At 48.2% G+C, this 18,107-nt stretch overlaps 1 protein-coding gene and 1 non-coding gene across 2 annotated transcripts; both read left to right on the top strand.

The window, feature by feature from the left end:
- Positions 1–8,633: 8,633 nt before the first annotated feature.
- FAM110C (family with sequence similarity 110 member C) lies at positions 8,634–10,448 on the top strand. The gene is made up of 2 exons (XM_076000505.1): positions 8,634–9,891; positions 9,994–10,448. The coding sequence occupies exon 1, from the start codon at positions 8,847–8,849 to the stop codon at positions 9,858–9,860; it is 1,014 nt and encodes a 337-aa protein (XP_075856620.1). The 5' UTR covers positions 8,634–8,846; the 3' UTR covers positions 9,861–9,891; positions 9,994–10,448.
- A 4,344-nt stretch (positions 10,449–14,792) lies between these two features.
- LOC105881554 (uncharacterized) lies at positions 14,793–17,468 on the top strand. The gene is made up of 2 exons (XR_001158798.3): positions 14,793–15,372; positions 17,234–17,468. It is a non-coding gene; the product is annotated as an uncharacterized LOC105881554 (transcript).
- Positions 17,469–18,107: the final 639 nt, after the last annotated feature.

The following is an 18,107-nucleotide window of genomic DNA, read 5'->3' as shown; positions in this document are numbered from 1 at the left end:
GGAAGGGTGGCGGGGAGTGGGGGATAAAGGCTAACAGGTGTGAAAACATTGTTACATAGTTAGACAGAATGGCACAACAAAGTGAGCATAAGCAACAAGCTAGGGTATACTTTATTTATTTTTTTTTTGAGACAGAGTCTTACTTTGTTGCCCAGGCTAGAGTGAGTGCCGTGGCGTCAACGTAGCTCACAGCAACCTCAAACTCCTGGGCTCAAGCAATCCTCCTGCTTCAGCCTCCCGAGTAGCTGGGACTACAAGGCATGCGCCACCATGCCTGGCTAATTTTTTCTATATATATATACATTAGTTGGCCAATTAATTTCTTTATATTTATAGTAGAGATGGGGTCTCGCTCAGGCTGGTTTCAAACTCCTGACCTGGAGCAATCCACCCGCCCCGGCCTCCCAGAGTGCTAGGATGACAGGCTTGAGCCACCGAGCCCGGCCTAGGGTATACTTTAAAATAACTAAAAGAGTGGAATTGGAATGTTCCTAACCCAGAGAAAGGTTAAATGCCTGAGGTGATGGGTACCTCGATTACCCTGATTTGATTAATCAACATTGTATGCCTGTATCAAAACATCACAAGTACACTATAAGGATGCACAACTATTATGTACCCACAATAATTAAAACTTAAAAAGACCTATGTGGGACTGAGTTGATTGTTGGAAGGGCTTTGCATTCTTGACAAGCCTTTACTAGAGGGGATGAGTCACACAGACTTGAGCAAATATCAGCATATCAGCGTCTGATCAGAGAGCAAGCGGCATTGGGATTTTGTTTAAGGAAAGGTTTTAAGAAAGCCTGTATGTGAATTTCTCTAACAACAGAGCCTGTTTTCCTGAGAACTAGGGAGCCATAGAAACGTCACCCTTCACACCTGCCAGGTTTCCTTCACTGGTTAGTCACAGTGGAGCCAGCCCGACTCCACATGTCAGGTAAGTCAGCCTCCTCGTTTTCAAAACTGGGGAATTGAACCCAGAAAAAGTAAATTAAGCTACACAAAGCCACACAAGAGTTTAACACTTGTAGTAAAACTACAGTGACCATACAAGTCATCATACAAACTAAGACGCTTCTGAGAGTGAAGGAGCAGTGTTAATAATAATGCCAGGATGGCAGGCATAACCCGAAATTGTCTCAGACAAACAAGGATATATGATCTGCTAACTCTAATCAGATCTTCTGCATCTTATAGTCAGCCTGCACTAACATCAATTAGTAAAAACTGTTGCAAGCACTTTTGTACAAGTACTTTTTCAATAGTACAAGTACTATTAAAAATCAAAGTGTTTTTTGATAGAGAAAATAATTTACATTGTGGCTCACAAACTGTTTGAAAAAATATTTTAGTTTTTATGCAATTTACTGTAAGAAATCCAGAATCCATTCTGCATTAGCAGAATTATGATTATTAATAGCATTAGAATATCATAGCTTTGCATTATTATAACCAGGACAAAACAAGGCAATTAAGTGAAAATATTTTTCAAATCCCTCAACTTGAATAAAAAAAAGGCCAAGAACTCATTCATCAGAGATTGCTATTTAATAATTTTGAAAGAAACTTTTAATTTAACTTTCACACTAGATGCAAGGACTTGCCATTATCTTTATGGAAACAGATGTGAAGTTCATAAACAAAAACATTAACACTGTAATTAACTTCTGATTATGAAGTCAAACTAAAACATGAAACTATGTTGTTAGAACCAAAGTCTGAGTGTCGCATTTTACTAAGCTTGTTCTAAAGAAGTAGTTGAAAAGCTGAGATGTCAACAATTGACCAAGAAAATACAAACACAAATCAATTGACAAACTTCTATATTGATTACCTCCTGTATGTCAGATACTCTGCTAGTTGTTAGGGATCCAAACATGGAAAAGTAAAGGTTCTGGACTTGAGGAACCTATATAATGTGGTTGGAAAAAATGTTGCATAAACTTTTAAAAGAAAAACATCCGACAGTACCAGGCAGGCTAGCAGTTTCCTTTGAGTAGTGCTGTTGGACGACTTCCAGACGGAGAAAAAGCAGAGGTGAAGCAGGGAACAGGTGCAGCTGAGAGCAGGGTGTACAGTCTGCAGAACCATGAGCCAAACAAACTTCTTTTCATTAAAAACTACCCAGCCTTGGTGTCTCCTTATAGCAATGCAAAACAGACTAACACAGGTAGCATGGATATTTTAACTATACCAATTCTCCCAATCCATGAACATGGCACGTCTTTCCAATTTTTTTGTATGTGCTCTTCAATTTCTTTCATCAATGTTTTGTTGTTTTCATTTTAGAGATCTTTCATCTCCTTGGTTAGATTTATTCCTGGGTATTTTATAATTTTTGTAGATATTGTAAAAGGGATTGCCTTCTTGATTTCTTTTTTAGCCAGTTTGTTATTGGTGTACAGAAAGGCCACTGATTTTTATATGTTGGTTTCGTGTCCTGCAACATTAATGCATTTATCTAAGAGTTTTATGGTGGAATCACTAAGTATTTCTATACATAAGATCATGTCACATCTGCTAAGAAGGACAACTGTATTCCTCTTTTCCAGTCTGGATGCCCTTTGTTTCTCTCTCTTGCTAGCTGCTCTGGCCAGACTTCCAGGACTGTGTTGAACGAGAGTGGTGAGAGTGGGCACCCTTGTCTAGTTCCAGCTCTGTTGGAAAAAGCTTTCAAGTCTTCCTCATTTACTATGTTGTTAGCTGAAGGTCTGTCACACACGGTCTTTGTTGCGTGGAGGTCTGCTTCTTCTGTGCCTAATTTGTTGAAAGTTTTTATCATGAAGGGATGTTGAATTTTATCAAATGCTCTTTTTGCACTAAGATGATCGCATGGTTTTGTCCTTCATTCTATTGATGTGATGTATCACATTTATTGATTTGCATACTTGAACCATCCTTGCATCCCTGGGATAAATCCCACTTGATTATGGTGTATTATCTTTTTGATGTGCTACTGGATTTGGTTTACTAGTGTTTTGCTGAGAACTTTTACGTCTTTGTTCATCTGGGAGATTAGCCTATAGTTCTTTTTTATGTTATGTCGTTGTCTGGTTTTCGGTGCCAGGGCAACGCTGGTCGCATAGAATGAGTTAGAAAGAATTCCCTCCTCTTCAGTGTTCTGGAATAGTTTGAGGAGAATTGGTATGAGTTCTTTAACAGTTTGATAGAACTGAGTAGTGAAGCCATCCATCCCTGGGCTCTTCCTTGTTGGGAGACTTTTTATTACTGATTCAATCTCATTGCTCATTATTGTTCTGTTCAGGTTTTCTGTTTCCTCCTGGTTCAATCTTGGCAGGTTGTACAGGTCCAGGAATTTATCCATCTCCATCAGGTGTTCTGGTTTTCTGATGCACACTTGCTCATGGTAGTCTTGAGGGATCGTTTTTACTTCTGTGCTGTAAGTCGTAGTGTCTCTTTTTTTCTTTCTGATTTAATTGGTTTGGGTCTTCTTTCTTTTTTTCTTCATCTAGCTAATGGATTGTCAATTTTGTTCATCTTTTGAAAAAATAATTTTTCATTTTGTTGATCTTTTCTTTTTTGCCTCTTTTCATTTAATTCTGCTCCGGTGTTTCATTATTATTTCTTTCTTTCTACCGATTTTTGGTTTGGTTTGTTGTTGCTTTTTGAGTTCCTGAGGGGTATCATTAGGTGGTTTATTTGAAATCTTTCTACTTTTTTGATGTGGACATTTAATGCTATAAACTTCCTTTTTACTACTGCTTTTACTGTATCCAATAGGTTTTAATATGTTGTGTTTCTATTTTTATTTGTTTCAAGATTTTTTTTGTTTCCTTCTTAATTTCTTCATTGACCCATTCGTCATTCAGGAGCATGTTGTTTAATTTCCAGGTATCTGAGCAATTTCCAAAGTTCTTGCTATCAATTTCTAATTTTATTCCATTGTGGTCTGAGAAGATAGTTGATATAATTTCAATTTTTTAAGATGTATTGCTACTTGTTTTGTGGCCTAACACGTTATCTATCCTGAGGAGTGTCCCATGTGGCAATGAGGAGATTGTGTCTTCTGTGGCTGTTGTATGATGTCTGTGAACGTCTGTCTGTCGGGTCCACCTCTCTCATTCTTTAAGTCCTCTTTTTGCTCCTTGGCACATCTTCCGTTGCCATGGTTTCAGACGTTATTTCAGTTCAACTGGCTACTGGCTCTTTCCGTTTCAATTGATTACTAAAACCTAAACCAAAGATGTGCCAAACTGAGTTAATTCTCTTCCCTTTAAATATTCACCCCTTCATGCTGACTTTTTATTTTTTTATTTTTTTGAGACAGAGTCTCGCTTTGTTTCCCAGGCTAGAATGAGTGCCATGGAGTCAGCCTAGCTCACAGCAACCTCAAACTCCTGGGCTCAAGCGATCCTCCTGCCTCAGCCTCCGGAGTAGCTGGGACTACAGGCATGCGCCACCACACCCGGCTCATTTTTTCTATATATATTAGTTGGCCAATTAGTTTCTATTTGTAGTAGAGACGGGGTCTCGCTCTTGCTGAGGCTGGTTTCGAACTCCGGACCTGGAGCAATCCGCCCTCCTCGGCCTCCCAGAGTACTAGGATTATAGGCATGAGCCACCGCCCCGGCCATAAAAGGCTTATTCTGAGAGAGAGAGAGAGAGAGAGAGAGAGAGAGAGAGAGAGAGAGAGAGAGAGAATGAACTTGAGAGAAAGAGACTTTTCATATTTGTTTTAAATCTGTTTTTCCTGAAAATAAACATCGCAACTAATGTTGAGTCCCCTATTCCATTCTCCTCTTCCCCAGAGGAAACTTCTACAATGAATTTGGTGTATATTCATACCATATTTTTATACAATTCCTCATAGCTGAGTATGCAAAATAACATAAGTTTCCTATTCTTTTTACTTAGATATTAAAATGTACATAATATTCTGTATTTATGTTTTTATTCAACATTGTTTTCCAGATTTATCAAAGTCCATATATACAATCCAGTTCATTCATGTTGGCTGTTTTAATGTATTCATTGCATGAACAATCAGAACTGATTGTTACATTCCCCTGCCAACAGACATGTGGGTTGCTGAAACACATACAATTCAATGAGCATACATGTGTCATGCTTTCCTTGTGCACATGGATACAATCAGGGAATACACTCAAAACAAGAATTGCTAAGTGGCAGAGTACTTTCATCTTCAAACTTATTAGATATTGGACAATGATTCTTGAAAGTAATTTTAGCAATTTACACTCAATCAAAAGCGTGTTTCCATTTCTCTACCTTTAAATCAAGAGTATTGTCAAACTTTTTTCTCTACCTTTAAATCAAGAGTGTTGTCAAACTTTTTCAGAGTTTACTTTTATATTTGTCGTAATAAAAAGATACATGGTTGGGCGTGGTGGCTCAGGCCTGTAATCCTAGCACTCTGGGAGGCCGAAGCGGGCGGATTGCTCAAGGTCAGGAGTTCAAAACCAGCCTGAGCAAGAGCGAGACCCCGTCTCTACTATAAATATAAAGAAATTTAATTGGCCAACTAATATATATAGAGAAAAAATTAGCCGGGCATGGTGGCGCATGCCTATAGTCCCAGCTACTCGGGAGGCCGAGGCAGCAGGATTGCTTGAGCCCAGGAGTTTGAGGTTGCAGTGAGCTAGGCTGACGCCACGGCACTCACTCTACCCTGGGCAACAAAGCGAGACTCTGTCTCAACAAAAAAAGAAAAAAAAATGAAAGTATAGGTCAAAACACTCAGCACATTCTATGGACTCAATAATGTATCTTGAATGAATTAATAAAATGAGAACCAATGTTGTGTTTGCCTCCCATTTTTCCCTATATCTACACTTTTTAAATATTTGTGCTTATAATACACACCAACAATTTTTAAACTTTTTATTCTCAGGACCTCTTTAACTCTTAAAAGTTATTGAAGATTTTAATAAGCTTTGGTTCTATGGCTTGTATTAAAATGAAAGTTGATAAATGTTTCGAATGCACACATTGCTAGCTCTAAATGGTATAGCATTACAGCATGTCACTAATCTCTAGATAACTACACTATACACTCATAAGATATGGAGAAAGCAAAGGCAGATCTTAGTGTTATTATGAAAATAATTCTGACCTCGCAGACCTTCCAAAAACATCTCAGGACCCACACATTCCCTGGACCATATGCTGAGGACTGCTACTATAGCTGTGCTACTTTACGATCTCACACACATTGTGATAATGTCCCACTCTGTACAATATTCTTGGAAGCCTGACTGTAAATGGTGGCATAATTCTCCATCCTGAGGGTAGCTTGTACATTATCCAGCCTTCTTCCCATTGGTGCGTGTAGGTTAACCTCAACCATCTGTCTGCAATGAATACCTTCGTGCTGTGTACACGTCTCTTCTTTGTTCCTTAGGATAAATTTCTGGCAGTAGAGTTACTGGATCATTGAATTTTTAAGCATGTTTTCCTGGTCAGACCAAGACTTTTAAGCCAATGCCAGAAAAGAAATAGCCTCAAAGATACACTACCAGTTGAGAAACAAGAACACTTCATTGAGACAATGCTCTTTTCAGTATTTTACTACACTAGCTCCATTTTCCCAGTAAATTATCTGCCTGAAATAGATGGAAAATTACAAATATACCTGTAATTAGTTTTGTCTAATGTGAGTTGACTTTCGTTGCAAATTCACTTATCATGTTCAAAATGTAACAACTCACACTCATCAAAACAATAAAAATGAACATTTATTGAACATTTGCTCTGTAGCAGATTCAAGGCTAAGCCGTTTGTAAGCAAGCTCAGCAGCCTTAGCAAGAACTCTACAGGCGGATATGATGAGCTCTAAATGCAGAGGAGCAACGGAAGGCTTTGGGAGGTCCAATGTCACAGCCTCTCGAGAAGGCGGAGCTGAGGCCAGACCCAAGCCCGGGCCCTTCGGGCTGACATTTCCTCAGTGCTCCGCACGAGCAGTGAGTGTTCTAAGCCACAAAACAGTGACAAAACAAAGGCCCTGAGAAGCTGGTTACCTGTGCAAAGGAACATAGCTAAATGGTGCATGCGGGCTCAAACTCCAAAGGCCCTGCACTCAGGGGCGCTCTCTCCCCTCCCCTCCCCTCCCCCCCCTCCCCTCCCCTCCCCTCCCCTCCCCTCCTCTTCCCTCTCTCAACTGCTGCTGTTGCACATGAAGTGGTGCAGATTAGGAAAAGATGCCAACTCGGACTAAGCAATGAAAAAGGGTTTGTTTGTTTTTTTCCCTCTGACTTAGAGATCAGGTTTGGTGAGCAGGCCGGACTTTGGGCCCCCCCAGACCCCACCCCCAGCGCCCTGCTACAGAGCCGGTTTTTCTGTCTCCGTCAAAGTCTCTCTCGTTCTCTCCCCTGCTGCTCTCCTCCCTCCCCCCGCTCTCTCCGCCATCCCCTCTCCCTATCTCTCCTTCACCCCTTGGAATCTCCAGCCAGGCTATCAGGCTGGGCCAGTTCCCGAAGACTTTCCTGTGCTTCTGTTCCGGCACATTAGCCTCGCGGGGGCCCAGAGGAGCCACAGACCCCAAGGCCACTCGGCGCGCGGCCGCTGCGATCCCCGCCCCCTCCGCCCCTGGCAAGCGAGACGCGTTTCTGGAAAGGAATCAGACCCACCTGCCGCACCTGCCCGCCCACGGACCGCGACTTCTCGAGGGCAGCACGTTCTCGAGTTGGCCTTCACGGAAGAGATAACGTGAACGTTCCACTTGCCTGGCAGATATTTTTAGTCTTTTGTCCAGATTTTGGAAAGAATGGAATTTTGGAAATGTTTTCTCTTACACTTTCAGCATTCCTGAGCTGACTCACCGCCTGGGAAACCGCGGTTCCCGTTGCTTCGGTTATAGTAAACGTTAACGATTCTGGCGCTTGGTCGGGCCTGTTCCAGGCGCGCCGGGCTGCGCCCGCGGCACCGGCCTGCTCCCCCGCGGGCCCGGCGCGTCCTCCGGCCTGGCCACGCGCGCGGCCCGCGGTGCGGAGGACGGGCCGCGTCCAGGCCCGCCGGCTCCACACACAGACTCGTGCGCTGCGCTTTCTGTCCCTGCGTACCCGACTCCTCTCTGACAGTGAGAACGCGACCCCAGGTAGAGACAGGCACTTGAGTTTCCAAGCACGCTGAGGTCACTTTAAGAATTCAAAGGACGCGAGACACCTGCCTGGGAGGAGCCCATCCCCTCGGCCCCCTGTCCCCTCCGAAAGTACCAGTGTCCCGCGGTGACCGCAGGGGCTCCCGAGCCAGGGAGGAGGCGGCCGCGACCCGGCCCCCGCGAGCGCCGTCTCCCCCACTGCCCCGCCGGGCGGAGGCTCCTGGCGCCGAGAGCCAGCCTGGGCGCGCTGCCCTCTCGGCACCGGTTTGCCCCAGCGCCCGCCAGGAGGTGAGGGAAGGCGGAAGCCCTGGGCGGGAGGTGAGGGGCGGGAGGTGTGGAGGTGCCGGGTGCAGGGGCGTGGACACCCGATCTGAGGCGAGGACTGGCGGTGGGCGGAAACGCCAGGCAGAAGGTGAGGGCCCTAGGGCCAGAGGTGAGAGGGTGCCAGACGGGCGGGGGACCGAGACGCCGAGCGGGAGGTGAGGGGCGGGACTGGGTGCCTTGCGCAAGGTGAGGGCGGGCCGCGGCAGTGGGCGGGGAGGAGCCAGCCTTAGGTAAGGTGGAGGCAGACGGAGAGGAGCCGGCGGGGCGGGCGCGAGGGCGATTCGCCAATCGGTGGGGACTCAGGTTTGCCCCCACTCCCGACCGGGCCGCAGGGCAATTGGGCGCTGTTCCCGACCCCGCGCGGTCGTCGGAACTGGCACCCGGACGGACCCGCGCCGAAACGCCGGAGGGTGTCCGCCGGACCGGAGCCTGTCCCCCGAGAATGCGCGCCCAGGCGGCCCTGGACGCGCCCCCGCGCGAGCGGTTCCTTCCCCAGGACCTCGCGGCTCCCCGGGACGCGGACGCGGCGCGGCCGGCGCGCAGGAGCGCGGTGGAGAGGCTGGCGGCAGACCGCGCCAAGTACTTGCGGGGCCGGCCGGGGGCTGGCCGGGGCTCTGCTTCCGAGGACAGCGGCCCCGGGGCGGTCAAGGAGCAGGGCCACAACCCCGGGCCCCCGGCCCGCGCCCCGGGTCCGGTGGCGCGCAGGGCCATTGCGCGGAAGCCGCTGAGGCCGGACTCGCTGGTCATCTACCGGCAGAAATGCGAGTTCGTGCGAGGACCCGGCGCTGACGGCTCCAGGGCGAGCCTGGTGAAGAAGCTTTTCCAGGGGCCGGGCAAGGACAAGGTGCCGCCTGAGACGCCCCGGCTGGGAGAGGAGGGCAAGGCCGGGGGCGGGGAGGCCGGCCCGAGCAAGCCCGGCCCCGCAGCGGCCCCCGAAGCTGCAGCGGCCCCCGCGCCTCGAGAGACCCCGGCCCCCGCAGCGCCAGCGGCCCCCGCGCCTCGCGAGACCCCGGCCCCCGCCCCGCCGGCCGCAGCGCCCTCCGGGGTCCCGGTTGCGCGCCCGTGCCCCGAGCTGCGGGCGGCGAGGCGCGGGGGGCTGCGGCGCTCGCAGTCGGACCTCAGCTCCCGCTACTCCGCGGCCATGGCCGAGTTCGACAGCTTCTTCCAGTACTGCGGTCTGGACCCCGAGGTGGTGGAGGCCCTTGGCAGGGAGAACTTCTCCGTGGGGTCGGACCGTGCGGGCCTCAAGGTGCGCAGCGTGAGCGTCGCCACCTCCGACAGCGGCTTCTCGCGGCACAGCGGCGGCGGTGCAGACGGGCTGCAGGAAGAGGAGCTGACGGAGCAGGTGCCCAGCACCACCTCGGTCATCGAGAGGAACGCCCGCATCATCAAGTGGCTGTACACCTGCAGGAAGGCCAAGGAGACGCCCAGCCAGGGGCTGCAGGGGCCGGCGTGACGGCCTGCGCTCGCGGACACCGGGACCCGAGGTGCGCGCCCGGAAAGCAGGGTGGGAAGCCGGTCCTGCCGGGGAGGACCCGGTCAGCGTGGCCGGCGGATGCGGCTGGTCCCAGCCGATGCTCTGATTCCAGGACGGACAGTGGAAGGGCCCCAGGAGATGGGGGACGCAGAGGCCCACGAGCGGAGCCACCACAGCTGGGGAGCAGAAGGCACCGACACAGGCACCTGCAGGCCCAGGAGCGCGCCGCCGCCTGAGCGCCTAGAAGGAAGGGCAGTTCTGTGAGTTAACGCGGTGGCAGGCTTGTTACTGTGAAAATAAGAGAAATCAGAATTGTAAATTCCTGTCTGCTGGCAGTTTTACACCCCTGCCGGTGTGATTTCCCGTGTTGGGAATGGCCTGAGAGCCCCAGTCCTGTGAGAAGCCACCTGCTCCACGCGCAGCCCCAGGGTGGCCCTGCTGCGCGCCTGCGCAGAAAGGAAGGCCCTGTACGGTCTCAGGGGCCTTTCCCAAAGTGAGGGTCTCTACAGGGCCTTGTTAGCACTTTGGCATTCGTTTAGCAATAAAAAATTTTTTTATTTAGCTAAATTTTGTTTAAATTGTTTTGAGAGCTTCAGTTTGTTAAACAGGGGGATTGGGTAGATTGTAACTAATGTATCAGAGTTCTAGACTGCTGTGATGCTCAGTTTGTTCGCCTCTGATGACACTACAGGAAGTAGCTTTCTTCCCTTCCAACACCCGAACACCGCTAGCACAGGACGTTCGTCCTCGCTGCACCTGCTCTTCCCCCTGCGCGGGCATTTGGGGAATGGGGAAGAGGAGGTACCTGTACAGGGCCCCCTCTGAGAACCACGAGTTTAAACATTGCAGCACCTTTCTCCTCTTGCCCTTCAATGGCAGCTTGCTAAATTACCAGATGAGATTATTTTGTGTGCCAGCGAGATAAACCACTGAGGCACAGCATGGGCCTGTGGGATTGTGTAGGGCTGCCGCAGGGCGTCTGAGGACGGAGACATCCCCAGTAAACTCCAGCCGCGTCCTTGGTGAAAATCAGCGCGAGGAGGTGAATACTTTGTTTTGCTTCAACTCAGAAGGCTCAGGATTTAAATTCTTCCCTATCATTTATGGAAGATTTGCATTTTCTCTAGCCTAAGTCCCCAAAGAATGTATATAGGCAGTCAATTTAAAAAAAAAAAAACACAAACATTAATTTGTATTTTTCACAGGGCAGATCTGAGAGGGGCAAATGCTGGGAAGGGCGTCCTCATGCTGGGGCTGGGAACAGGGAGGTGGGGAGGAGGCTGGGTGGGCGTGGACCGTGGGGGGGACACCTTCTGGCCCGTGGAGCCCCAAACCAGGCTGGGGGCCTGTCTTCTGTTAGCAAGTGACTGTACACCAGCCTTCTTTGTCCACAAAACAAAGGGAGGCAGAGATGATTCCCTACCTCTACGTTTATATTCTGTGCAATTCCATGATTGGAACTGGAAAAAGGAAAACAAAAAAAAGCACTATCTATTGAATCCCGTAAAAGGTAAATTTGTGAATAAGTTCCCTCCAGGTAGCCGGAACCTGTGCAGCCAGTAGGTACAAATAAATAGTGGTGAGATAACAAGGTGACAGACACACCAAATGAAACCTGACAGCATAAATAATGAAAGAAGCCCCTCTGGCCCCTGCAGACCCAGGGCCACCCCTCGCACTCCAGTGTCAAAACAGTGACCTGAAAGAGAATTTAGGATTTAGTCTTTTAAGTAACCTTTCCAAAGCCCTTTTAGGTTTGAACCTATGAAAAATATAGGAAGTTTGGTTAGCCTGTGAAAGCTTTCACTTTTATGACAGAGAAAAGGAGTTGAAGCAAGAGGGAGGGGGAGGGCAGGTTCCAAGGGCAAATTGACAGAAGAGCAGAGCTGTCTGTGTCTGTTTGCCACCCCGTCTCTCCCTCCACCTTAATCCCGTGTGTTCCAAGCAGAGACAGTGTCCCTGCCTTGCGAGGAGGAGTTTCACGGTGGTGCCCACAGCAGGGGACAGTCACACAGAGCCTGCTGTGGGTTTGTGTGGAACTGGCAGCCCCAGCGCTGTGAAGACTCCACACTTGTGCCCCACAGGCCCCAGCTTGGCGTGCGATGACTTAACTCGTGGGGGTGGGGGACTGTGAGAAGGAAGTGCGGTCCCTGGGCTGTCTGCAGCCCACTGGGCTGGTGTCTGCTCCTGACCTCAGTCCTCTCCCGGTCATGGAGAGGTGCCAGCCCAGACAGCCCAGACAGCCGGTCCCACGGCGTGCTCACAGGTGGTCAGTGGGTGATCCTCTGGCGTTCTGCACAGGAATCACTTGTTCCAAGGCCAGTTCCATAACTTTGGGAAGATGTGGAAGCAAGAATCCAAGCTGTGCTTTCTCTGTTGAAATCTGTAAGGATTCGGTTTAGGATTTCATGAAAAATTCAGAAAATTTGAGATGAACAAAGGTAAACCTTCCAAGTGAAAGAGAAAATAAATACATTTTAGGCGGGGCGCGGTGGCTCACGCCTGTAATTCTAACACCCTGGGAGGCCGAGGCGGGCGGATTGCTCGAGGTCAGGAGTCCAAAACCAGCCTGAGCAACAGCGAGACCCTGTCTCTACTAAAAATAGACAGAAATTAATCGACCAACTAAAAATATATATACAAAAAATTAGCTGGGCATGGTGGCACATGCCTGTAGTCCCAGCTACATGGGAGGCTGAGGCAGGAGGATCGCTTGAGCCCAGGAGATTGAGGTTGCTGTGAGCTAGGCTGACGCCACGGCACTCACTCTAGCCTGGGCAACAAAGTGAGCCTCAGTCTCAAACAAAAAAAAAAGAAAAGAAAAGAAATACATTTTATGGAGGTGTTTGTCTCCTTGGTAGTAGGGATTTATAAATTATAATAAAGATATCTCATCCAGAACAAAATAATCAGTTCATAAGTTTCTGACCCATGGGGTAAAAATGTTTGCTTTTCAAAACTGAGAAAATCGGAACTGGAGACTGACTCACAGAACAGCATGCAAGGCCACCGGAGATCTGTGAGTAACAGTTACACATGGGCAATTTTCGTGTTCTGCTTCCCAGAGTATAATTCAGGAAGATTGCTCTTCTGTCTGCTGGGACTTAGTCATCTTCCTGTCCTTCACTTCATCAAACTGGGGACTTGCCAAGATGGATATCTTTCTGTTTTGCATAGAGTATATAAGTTGCTGCTTTTAATATTGGCATAAAAGAATGGTGACTTGTCTTTTGGGATAATTAGGGATAAACATTGTTTAATTTCAAGGCAAAAATACTCAGATATCCCACAGCTATCTTTTAACATTTATCCTCGACAAAAGAAAGAAAGAAGTACCTGTAGAAGCCCAGGGAAAGTTCCTGGAACAGAACTGGGTCTCACGTTTACAAAGGTGCTAAGGGCACGCAGAACAAGTAGACAGGGGACACCCTGGGCTTTCTGCTCCTTTCCTCTTTGGTGACTCTGGAAAGCTCGGCAGTGACCAGCCAGGAGCACATTGTAGGCAAACACACGCTTGAGGAGCCGCCTTCCCCTGCCTTCTGCACCTTCAGCACCTGGGCCTTCAAGAGACACTGGTGTTTGAAAAGGGAGGAATCTGTTTGCCTTCAAATATTTAGTGGGGCTGCCTGCCTGTTTCCTATTTTGTTGTCCATCTCTGGGAGTTAGCACTGGGCTTACCAATATTCAAAGTTTTCCCCGTGAGTAGTTGGAGGCAAAGAGAAATTTCAAAAGCCCAGAAAAAGGCCTGCAGGGAGGCAGAGATTTGCTCTCACAGAGAAACCAGACGATAACTGCATTTAATAAAGCGACTGACTTCTTTTTAAAATTCAAAACTCAAAAAGAAGATACTTTTAAATGCAGAGAATGTCACAAAACCGAAAACCACAGGGTCCAGACCTTGTAGTATAACGTCTCGTATTCCAACTCTTGCCTGAACTGAGGTTGACTCTGTTTTCTTTGACTCCTCAGGAAGCCAGCCTTCCCGACTCTGTGGGCTTCTTCTAAAGTGGGTCGGGTGACGTGGGACCCCAGGGCCACTTGTCCAGTGCGCCTAGGCGACGACGTGACTGCTATTCCCGGGAATAAAGCACCCCATCGACAAAGCTTGAGTGATTGCAGGAGGTTTGAAATGCTGTAGAGAACACGGGGAACACAGACGCTGAAAGTCTGCTGACTGTAATAGCTGAAGCACCCAGAGACATTTTCCCTGTTTGAAGTAGACCTATCCTTGCTTTTGGTGGGAAGCTAGAAAACCGTTTGGAAATATTTTTAAGGTCATCTTTTTGACCCTACAATTTGATTTTTTTTTAAATGCAAAGAGCACGAAAACCAAGCATGAATGCTTGGCGTGTGCTTCTTGTGACCACCCCAGGCTGACTGGCACCATTCACATCAAAGTGATCGTGAGAAGGTGTGTTCTGCTTCGATGCTACGGCGGACAGAGAGCGAACTCACAACCCACACACACCATGCACACAGCTCGGCTTCCAAAGCATCGCTACTCTGTAAACTGCCACATTACTAAACTCCTAAACTGTGCAACTGATGATCTTATTTAATCAGTCAGAACACACTTTTTTTTTTTTTTTTTTTGAGACAGAGTCTAGCTTTGTTGCCCAGGCTAGAGTGAGTGCCGTGGCGTCAGCCTAGCTCACAGCAACCTCAAACTCCTGGGCTCAAGCAATCCTCCTGCCTCAGCCTCCCCAGTAGCTGGGACTACAGGCATGTGCCACCATGCCCGGCTAATTTTTTGTATATATATTTTTAGTTGGTCAATTAATTAGTTTCTATTTTTAGTAGAGACGGGGTCTCACTCAGGCTGGTTTCGAACTCCAGACCTGGAGCAATCCGACCACCTCAGCCTCCCAGAGTGCTGGGATTACAGGCGTGAGCCACCACGCCCAGCCCAGAATGCACTTTTAAAATCACTTGAGGGTAGAAGGTTGTTCTATTAATGCCACTCTCCATTTGGGTTGTAGGAGTGTGGAAGTACCCGCTAAAAGACAAGTTAGAGTTGAGTACTTACTGCTAAAGGAAACCTTTGCTTGTGCTGGACAGTTTCCGGAGAGTTGGCTGGAGAATCTTGGAGTTTCCACCGCACGTTTGCTGCCCCACATTTAGAATGTGCTCCGTGTCCTCTTGTTCCAACCTCCAGAAAGGGCACCAGCCCTGAACTTGGCACCGGTTCTCTCCTTCCTTCAAAGAGTGTATTTGGAAGCGGGGAGCAGCCTCCAGGGGTCTGGGGAAGTAGGGTCCAAACGCGGGCAGGGGTTGACAGGTACCTTCATTCTGAAATTGCTACAACACTAGGATAAATAGATTCAGATTCCGAACCTTCTGAGAGAAACTTTGTATCCATGACAACTCAAAGAAAATGTGTTACCCAGTCAACTCTTTTCAAAGCTCACTATGTTTTACCAAAATACGTCTCTTCAAGAACAAAATCACTAGAGAGAAGAATATGGAGGGGAGAGAAATGAGTTTCTCAATGGTACTGTAGTTTACGAACCATTCCATTTTGATACGTTCGTGTATTTGTTTAATAGGTTTATTTTTTTATAACTGTTTTACTGTGAGAGTAGGTCTTTGAGTTACTTAAATATCTATTTTTATACAGTTATTAGTCTTCAGATAGTTTTATTTTACTTCATGTGGTTTTAGTTCTTGTCAGTATAGTTTTAAATCTCTTTGGTCTTTTTATATTCATTGTTTAGTTTTGACTGTGAGTGGTGTGTTGGGCACTGAGTAAAGTGTTCCGTGCTGTAGTGGTTTGTTTTCAGGTGAGTCCCAGGTACACACTGAGGGGGCTTTGCTGGCCAACAGATGTACCTTCCTCAGTGTAGACCCCGCGTCAAGAAGGCAGGTCCCCTGATCTGAGATTTTTTCCCCAGTTGTTGCTCCAAAATGCTATTTTGCTGTTCGCTGTATTTCATTTAGTTTAAAATGATAATGTCAAAGATGAGAGAGGTTTTTAAATGGTCTTTTTATGGCCCGGCGCGGTGGCTCACGCCTGTAATCCTAGCACTCTGGGAGGCCAAGGCAGGCTGATCGCTCAAGGTCGGGAGTTCGAAACTAGCCTGAGCAAGAGTGAGACCCCATCTCTACTATAAATAGAAAGACATAAATAGGCCAACTGAAAATATATATAGAAAAAAAAATTAGCCAGGCATGGTGGCACATGCCTGTCGTCCCAGCTACTTGGGAAGCTGAGGCAGGAGGATCGCTTAAACCCAGGAGTTTGAGGTTGCTGTGAGCTAGGCTGACGCCACAGCACTCTAGCCCAGGCAACACAGTGAGACTCTGTCTCAAAATAAATAAATAAATAATCTTTTTATATACTCAATTTCCTTATTGTCAGGTATATCATTAACTTTCTATGTGAAAGCTGTAAGTAAAAGTTTTGTGCCTCTCCAAACTGCAGCCTGGGTCAGACTGACCTAAGATCAAGATGGTGCACACTCATCATTCATATAATAGGTGAAAATACAAAAACAGATTCATTTTCACTTAAAACCACCGAGATCTTCTAGAAGCATCTGCACCTTCAGTGGTGGGAAGAGAAGAATGCAGGTGGGGTGAGCTTTGGAAGCAGGTATCAGAGATGGAGTGTGAAGAATAGGGGAATAGGGCAGCCCCAAACTCCCAGAGAAGTGAGTTAATTCTCCTTCCCTTCTACCCCTACCCCTGGCCCGGCCTCGTGTCTTGTGTACGTGGTTAGAGGTGAGTTCTTGTCTCAACCTGAGTGTCCTCAATTTGCTGAGTGACTCTGAGAAAAATCCAACTCTGCAGCTCCTCTGTAGCTGCTTTGCACACAAGGATGAGCAGTAGTTACTGCTGCAAGATACCTGCGTTTGTTCCTGAAGGAATAGCAGTAAAATAAGGTGATAAACATAACGGAAAGAAAACAATGTGAGTAAAGGGGAGAAATAACTTGGCAGCAGCCTTCCCCAAGGGTATGGACAGGTCAGCAGTCCCTCAGCCGTGTTGCGTGGATGTATGTATACACACGTGTGGTTGTTGAACTGCTGGCCTTTGACACTGGAATAAAAAGGAAGCTTTACTGAACGTTGCATTTTTTCAGTAGGATCAAAGGTCAGTGCTTTGGTTAGGGTTGGTGATACCAGAAAACATCAGGCCCAGACAACAGTGATGGCAGTTTCTAAATGGAGTTTTTTCTACACACTACTTGCAACTGGAGTGCAATATGATATATTCTGTATTAAAGAAATAAAGCATTTCTGTCATTTATTAAATTGATTTATGAATTTTAACAATGCAAAAAAATTTAAAGTGAGAATGTGCTTAATAGTATTCATATCTTTTTGTTTTCTCCCTCCTGACTGTTTCATCAGATTATCAGTAGAAGTGCGCAAAGCCTTCTGAGACTAGCCCAAGGCAAGTTGCATGACACCTGAAGTCTCCAACTGCCCTCAAGAGGAAACGCAGCAAAAACAGTTTTGGACATTCAGCACTTTGCTTTTCTCTAATTGCTTCATCAGTCTTTTGCTTAAAAAGATTTTCTTCATGTTTGTTGATATTACCGTTGGGAAATGAGCACAAAGACAAAAATGAAAGCACCGTTTGTAACCTTTCTCATTAGCTCATGAAGTGAGGCAGACTCTGCTCCCATCGGATTTGTTTTCAGTGCACTCGGAGGGCATGGCCTGGGGGTGAGGTGCCCCGGGTGGAGGCGAGGTGCCCTGGGTGGGGGTGAGGTACCCGGGTGGGGGCGAGGTGCCCGGGGGGGGGGCGAGGTGCCCCGGGTGGGGGCGAGGTGCCCGGGTGGGGGCGAGGTGCCCCGGGTGGGGGCGAGGTGCCCCGGGTGGGGGTGAGGTACCCGGGTGGGGGCGAGGTGCCCGGGTGGGGGCGAGGTACCCGGGTGGGGGCGAGGTGCCCCGGGTGGGGGCGAGGTACCCGGTTGGGGGCGAGGTGCCCCGGGTGGGGGCGAGGTACCCGGGTGGGGGCGAGGTGCCCCGGGTGGGGGCGAGGTACCCGGGTGGGGGCGAGGTGCCCGGGTGGGGGCGAGGTGCCCCGGGTGGGGGTGAGGTGCCCAGGTGGGGGTGAGGCAAGAAGCCGGCTCTTCTCTCTCGCTGCACTGACCGAGCCGCGGCTGCATGTTCAGGCTCGCGGTGGCTCATGCCCAACCCTATGCAAGCACCAAGGACAGGATTCACAGCACCGAAGTGTGAGAAGCACTTGGACACACACCCGCTGCTGCAGAAACTG

Source organism: Microcebus murinus, chromosome 3 (assembly GCF_040939455.1).
Source record: "Microcebus murinus isolate Inina chromosome 3, M.murinus_Inina_mat1.0, whole genome shotgun sequence".
NCBI lineage: Eukaryota > Metazoa > Chordata > Mammalia > Primates > Cheirogaleidae > Microcebus > Microcebus murinus.
This window is presented reverse-complemented; position numbering and strand designations above follow the sequence as displayed.